At 36.6% G+C, this 7,543-nt stretch overlaps 1 protein-coding gene across 8 annotated transcripts in view; it reads right to left on the bottom strand.

Moving 5' to 3' along the window:
* Positions 1-4,305: 4,305 nt before the first annotated feature.
* LOC120423673 (uncharacterized) overlaps positions 4,306-7,543 on the bottom strand; it is an 88,605-nt gene continuing 85,367 nt past the window's right edge. For all 8 annotated transcript variants that reach the window (XM_039587558.1, XM_039587559.1, XM_039587563.1 and 5 more), the window contains one exon: positions 4,306-5,877. In XM_039587558.1, the coding sequence (XP_039443492.1) occupies positions 5,756-5,877 (122 nt within the window). In that variant the 3' untranslated portion in view covers positions 4,306-5,755. The remainder of the gene's footprint in view (positions 5,878-7,543) is intronic.

Here is a 7,543-nt window from a genome sequence, read left to right as displayed (position 1 = left end):
AAACTGTAATAAAAGGGTCATTTTTGTCATTTAGAGCAAAATTTTCATTTTGAAATTTCGTATTTTTTCTAAAAAAAAATCTAAAAATTTTGGTATATAAACATAAGGTGTTTGCTTGTAAACATCACGAGTTATCGCGATTTTACGAAAAAAAAAGTCGCATACCCCTTTGTTGGGGGCGTCGTTAAGGTGAAGCCGTTGATAATTTTCGAAGAAAATTGATCATCACTCTGAAATGCTCTGTAGTAAGTTCAATTGAAAGAATTTATGCACCAAAATGAATCAGCAAGTGCCGGATGTTGCCTTTTTGAAGCCACTGAATGAATTTTTGATCTAAATTAATTGTGTTTCAAAATTTATATAATTTTGTATCACAATCATTGACGTCCTAGTTGGCAATCATTGATTAATGACGATATCCATAACTATACAAAGAATGGGATAATCGTAACCAAGAAGTATCAGCATATGCACTATGGGCCATCCCCATACAAACAGGCGGCCAAATTATTTTTTTGATTTTAAATGTTTTTTTCATACAAATTTGGGTAAATGTATGGTATTGAAATGGTATACGTCGATTTTTATGACTTTTCATGTTTTTCAATAGTTGATTGTTTATAATAAACAAGCCTAACCCGACAAACTTCGTCTTGTCTGTTTTTGTTTTACAGCCTCCTTTGATCAAAATTTCAGTTTACGTAAATTTTCCCATACAATCTGCAGATATTCCGGAATCAGTCCCAGAGTGGCCAAAGTGGCCATTTTTTTAGCATATAAACCTTCCTTGGGTTCACACGAACCTAAAGCAACAAAAAGCGCCTCGATCCGACGTTCCGTGTTCAACTGATTCGCGTTCGAACAAAACCATCGAAATTTTTTATATATATAGATTAGGGTGGGTACGGATTTTGAAAAGTTCTCAGATCAAGTTCTGGTGTGGTTCCCCTTGTAGGGCATACCCATAGGGACTCTCACGCCAAATTTCAGCTCATTTGGTTGAAAACTGGTTTGTCTCAAGCGGGTTCAAGTTTACATGGGATTTACTATAGGAAATTTTGAATTTTCGTTCATTCGCTCCTACAGGCCTGGGGAATACATGTAGAAACTTCTAGGATGGCCAGAAATGAGCGGAATTGTCTGGAGAACAACTTTCCCTAAGAGACCAGGTCGATTCGTTCAACCCCCATCGAGCTCAACGGCAATACATCCGGGGTTTTCGGAACCAACCGTTTTCCCCAGAAAAGCATAAAATTTTCCTTAGCATGCTATGAATGCTTGATGAACACCGCGACACCATATGTCAATTAGCTGCCACGTGATTGTAAAATTTGCACCATAACATTTTTTTTTCTTGTTTGGAGGTTTAGAATACAGCTAAGTAGTATCAGGATCACCATAAATGATAATTCTATAGTTCAAAAAGTAATAAAAATTAATTTTTTATAGGCGATGCTAGTCCACGTGGTAGCTGTTTGACATGTGGCGTCGCGGTGTTCATCAAGCATTCATAGCATGCTAAGGAAAATTTTATGCTTTTCTGGGGAAAACGGTTGGTTCCGAAAACCCCGGATGTATTGCCGTTGAGCTCGATGGGGGTTGAACGAATCGACCTGGTCTCTTAGGGAAAGTTGTTCTCCAGACGATTCCGCTCATTTCTGGACATCCTAGAAGTTTCTACATGTTTTCCCCAAGCCTGTAGGAGCAAATGAACGAAAATTCAAAATTTCCCATAGTAATTACCATATAAACTTGAACCCGCTTGAGACAAGCCAGTTTTCAACCAAATAAGCTGAAATTTGGCGTGAGAGTCCCTATGGGTATGCCCTACAAGGGGAACCACACCAGAACTTAATCTGAGAACTTTTCAAAATCCGTACCCACCCTAATATAGATAGTATTTTCATACATTCGCAAGTACAACAGAATTGCGTATATATTGTATTGCAAGTTTATATTATTAAATTATGGATAAGCTAATACATCCCCACTTCAAGGACACAACCCCTCCCCCCTCTTTCTTTCACCCTCTCCCTCCCCACCTCACCTCCAACAAAATTTTGTTAAGCGTAATAAATTCATTTTAAGTCAAATATTTATTATTTACTGCTGTGTGTTTCTTTTTGTGAGTCCAACAGAGAAATTAATTTTATTCAAAATAATAATTATGAAGTAAAACGATACAATACAAAACATGTTCTTACTAATCCTAATGTTCTTGTTCATGAAAATTCATTTGATTATAGAGTTTCTGACGGCTTCAGGATTTGTTAAAGGTACTTTTTATGACGTTTTGTACTAACCAACATAGAACTTAAATGTGGATCAGTTTCATGGATTGATCGCAGAAATTCATCATGCTAAGTCAATATTTTGCTGAATACTTTTTTCGGAGTCAAACTGAGATTCTCCATTCTCCAGTTTCGCTTTAGAAACTTCTTTACTTTTTTACTACTTTACTTCTTGAAACCAGGTACTGATTTTTGAAGCGACGATGCCCACGAAGTAGGTAGCAAAGCAAGTAAAATAAACGGGCGCGTATGTAGATTGCAGCAAATTTTGATAAAACGTAAATGTTTAAAATGGCATATCTCCGAAAACGCAAAAAATCGCAGGCTGGAAATTTCAGCAATGTTAGATTATGATCCAATCTTTCAAGTGTCAAAAAAATGCTCCAGTTATTCGATGAAAACTTCAGTTTTTGGTTTGGAAACAACATTTATCTACTAATAGAGTCAAAGCTTATCTCATTACCTTTCCAAAGATGTATAATTGTCCTGATAAAATATTTAAAATGGCTGAGCTATGTTAAAATTAAACAATCAGCCTTTTTTACGAAAAACGCTAGTTTTTTACTCCAATTTTTGACTTTCAGTTTTCGTATCTCTGTAATGAACAAACTTAGAGCTTTGAAAATTTGGATTTTTCTTAGTTAGAATGTTTACTTTCGAGAAAAAAATACCAAAAAACATTTGGAGAAGGTCACTTTTTTGAAACTTGGCCACCCAATGTACCATAGTGATATGTAGGGCACTATTCTAAACAACTGGAGCCTAACATTTCATTAGGGCACAAAACTTTTGTAAACAATAGTGTATCCCTTTCATTCAAATGACAGTTTGCATAAGGTGTGAGAGGGATACACTCTTGTTTACAAAAGTTTTGTGCCCTAATGAAATGGTAAGCACGAACTTGTAGAAGGAATTTTGTTAAAATATTGATAACGACGCAAAATTTATATCTTTGAACGAAAAATAATTGCAATGATGCAAGTCCTCACGTTAAGATCTCAGTGATATTTGATATGTTTTAGGCTAAAACATATCAAAACATAAAAATAGTGTTTTTTTGCAAATCATGTTTTTGTGACAAAAAGTGAAATTAAAAATAACCTATTTTTATTACCGTGCATCATTTTTTTCAGTGTAGTCATTATCCATACCTACAACTTTGCCGAAAACACCAAATCGATAAAAAAAAATCTTTCAAAAGATATAGATTTTTGAATTTTAACATATCATTTTTGTGTGGACAGCTGCCAAATTTGTATGGAAATTTATATGGACAAACTAATGATGCAAAATGGTTTATTTGGGCATACCGAAGGCACCAAAAAAGTTTCAACGGGATTACTGCCGTTCTACGCATAATTGTCCCATGTCAGTTTTGGACGATTTTGACTTTATGACATTTTTAAGTTTAGTCTGATGTGTACTTTTAGAAAAACACATAAAATCTGGTACTTTGTTCGGAAACTCATTAAAAACAATACCAAGTCTGTTTGTCCCATCGTTAAACTTCTACGCATAATTGTCCCACCAAGTATTTTCTTACACGGAATCATTAGTTTTACTAAGCATTATGTCTTGTTTACCTGTTGTATAGCAAGAGAATCACAAATAAGGGTGATAAACTGCTAACTGGGGTGATTCGGGACACATAGGGCGAATAGGAACCCACGGAACAATTATGCTTAGAAACACAGAAATCGGTTGAAAAATTTCAATCGCGTTTTTCTCAGTTGCACTTTTTTGAACATGGGACAATTATGCGTAGAACGGCAGATTAAAAATACAAAAAAAATCGAACGACCGAAATCTCAGAGAATTGCTCTTGTCCAGAGTATTGCATTCACCACGAACAGCAGCATGAAATAAACGCCGTGCTCCAACCGTATAGCGAGCTATAAATTTATTCATCACCCTTCTCTGCCTGCCAGATTATGGTTGAAACGTTCGCTACAGCAAAACAGCTGTGACTAAAGGAGTTCTTTACATTTGAGAAACGAACAAAAAACGGCCAGAATGTTGTTCCACATCCGTTCAATTGAGCCTCATATTTCCAGATTTATTGTATGCTTTCTTTTATTGTTTAGTTCTGTGTGTAGGTGTAGTACAGTTGGGGTATTTTGTTGCTATAATGTTTTGCGTTTTTGATCTTTTCTCCTCAGGCGCGCAGTGCCTTACGAGAAACTATTTGATTTTATGTTTCTTTTTATTTTCTCTATAGAAGTTTAATGTTTCCTCAATTGGAGCCTAGTTATTTTTTTCTCTGCGGTAATGTAATGCTGATGAATGCGTGCTTGCACGCGTAAGATACGTATTGGTTTTGATTTCTACCCGAAACACTCGACGAAACTAGTGTCGTTTGCACAATTTTTGTTTTGTTTAAAATTACTATCCGCTTCGATAAAAGAATGTCATGATACTTTTGTCCCTCTTCCCATTCTTGTGTGTGTGTTTTATTGTTTAGCGATACTTTGTAATATGCTTTCTTATCAGAGTTTTTTCTTCTTCCTCTAAAAAATCACAACAATTACTCAGCTTACTTAGTTTGCTTGTTTTTGTTTGTTTTTAAAAAAATATCGTTACCTTTAAATACTTTACACTGTACAGAACGAACCAAACGTGACTTGTACGATTTGCCTGCTCCTACAACGATTTCGTTCGATCGTGCCTTGTTCAACTGTACATCCGGAGCGGAGCGGACTGATGGTTACTGCTCCAAAAAGAGGGAAGTGGAGGACCCAAGGGAAACGCACATAAAATTTCTTACCCAAGGAAAACAAACATTCAGTAATAATAATAATAATAATAATGATAATAAAAAAAAGAATGTAGTGAAATTGTTTCACAACTTTATTAACAACTATTCACAGATGCACGTTTTAATATTGTGTATTTTTGGATGACTCGCATAACTTGTGTAGCATTTTGCTTTCTTCTTCCTCTAATCGTCACAGCATTGTTGGTTTGCGGTTTAGTTTAGACTGAAACTATCCTTTTGCGCACTACTTTTACACACTTCACATGGCGTAATAAAACGAAACGTATTGAAACAGAAAAAAAAGAGCAAATAAATAATAATAATAAAGATAATACAAAATTTACAAAGGATAGCTGGACTATCGCGCTTCTGTTTGATGTTGCTTAGCGAAGAAAAAACAGAAATAATAACTGAAACAGTACCTCCTACTAATATCTCCTACTAATGACCACACAAAAATACAGCAGTGATAGCAACTTTAGTACTTCTTCAAACTCCCTTTCTCTCTCACTCGCACACACACACAACCACCTTGACTCGACCTCATCTCACTAGCATTGGGGGAAGCATGTTTTTCTTTTCCTTCTTCACCTTAAACGGCTAATATTGCATTTTTTTTTCGTGGATGTGTTCGTGTTGTCCGGTGACGATGCATTGCTGAATGGATGAGGATGATGCGCGGGAGGAATTATGCACGCCATCTGCACTACTATCTGGGGTTTTCCATCACGACCTGCTTGAACACTCCGGCCGGCATGCGCGACTTGACCTCGTGGCTGCCGAGCGTCGTCGTGCCGTCGCTGCTGATGTACAGGGCCAGCCCGGCGGATGCTAAAAGCGGAAAGAACGGATTAGAATTACAGTTGAAAATTGTGTTCTATGCAGACTACTGAATTTTAACCCTTCAACTCCGGTATTCGAACTCGTGACCTTTGGATTGCGAGTCCAAATGCTAACTAGCGACTCTTACTAAAACAGGCTAGGTCGGGTATCATTTCTGTATCTATAGCAGAGAGACGAATCCCACTCCTGGACTGGCCTAACGATCTACCCTCTAGGATCAGACAAATTTCGTCTCGAAAAATACCAACCGGGATCGACTACAATTGAACCCATGCCAACTGGGGTGAGAAGCAATCATGCTAACCAATGCACCATCGGACTCGGCTGAAGAAAAGATTAATACAAACTTGCCAGTTGAGCAATTTTCAGAATTTCCTTTAAACTTTTTTTGTACCGTCAGTGGGGGTGACTATGGGTCAAAAAACGATACACCTCTCGTAATTTCTTAATAACAAAAACAATTTAAATAACATCGAAAATCTTTCAACGTAGATTTGTTCTTAGATAGTTTACTAACATTTCCCAAAATACGGTGGATTTTGATGAACACTACCTTAAATGCCAATAGTTTGAAAATTGACCCAATCTCACCACTTAGAGGGGGTGACATTGGGTCAAATGAAACTAAAATGATGCTCAAATACAAATATATGGTAAAAACAATTCATCCAACAGTGTTTCTTGTTCCAGGGAATCGTATTGACATGCTACAATGTTTGAAGTAGAGATTTTCAAACATTTGGGTAGTTTTCGAGCAATTCCAACAAAAATATTAGAAAAATGATTTTTCGAGAGGTCATTTTTGGCCAAAAACGTACCTCAACTTTAGACAGCTGCCAAAATAACAGGATTTGTTCTAGGAGAGAAATTTTTCAGCGAAGTGATCTTAAGATGTCCCCTACACAACCCTTTTAACAGAATTCAGTTTCATTGAGAAGAATCTGAAAAATGGTAAAATCCGTAAAAAATCACTTTGACCCAATCTCACCCCCCAGACCCAATGTCACCCCCACTGACGGTATTTTCGATTTGGATGATACATTTTTTTTATTCATAACTTATTTTTATTAGGTCGGATCTTTTTTTCCCTAAAACATCTTTTAATTTTCTATTGCATTGTATCTTTACAAAAACAGGCTTTTTAACAAATATTTAAATAATCCTCAAAATACTTCTTCCTTTCGAATTCAATTTAAACTCTCTTATGCTCCTCTGGAAAATAAACAAATTGAAACGGGGAAATTTATCCACACAGTAAGCGACAAAGTGTACAGCACAGCAAGCCACATCGCAGCCCTTTGGGCCAAGTGTCAATCTCACCACAAACTTCACAAATTTCATTTTCCACTTTTCCGTGGTTAGGACCGAGGATCATTAGAGCGTCAAAACAAGTCTCCATACATTTTTTGCAGATTTCCATACAAAACCAATGGTCCAACCAGAAAAAAACATTCGCGCAGACCACCTCCGTTTGACATTTTTACCGAAATTCTGATCGCCTTCCCAATGGCTGCATTCAAATGATTGCTGTCACCACACATTCGTCGTGCTGCCGTACCAACTTCCTGTGTTTTTTCAAAAATGTTTCAATTACTTTCTAAATCAAATTCCGACAACTCAAACTAACGTGGAATTTCCCGAGGATTCCGAATTT

The sequence above is a fragment of the Culex pipiens genome, chromosome 2, assembly GCF_016801865.2.
Source record: "Culex pipiens pallens isolate TS chromosome 2, TS_CPP_V2, whole genome shotgun sequence".
Classification (NCBI taxonomy): Eukaryota; Metazoa; Arthropoda; class Insecta; order Diptera; family Culicidae; genus Culex; species Culex pipiens.
The sequence above is the reverse complement of the archived record's forward strand: the minus strand, read 5'-3'. Positions and strand labels throughout refer to the sequence as shown.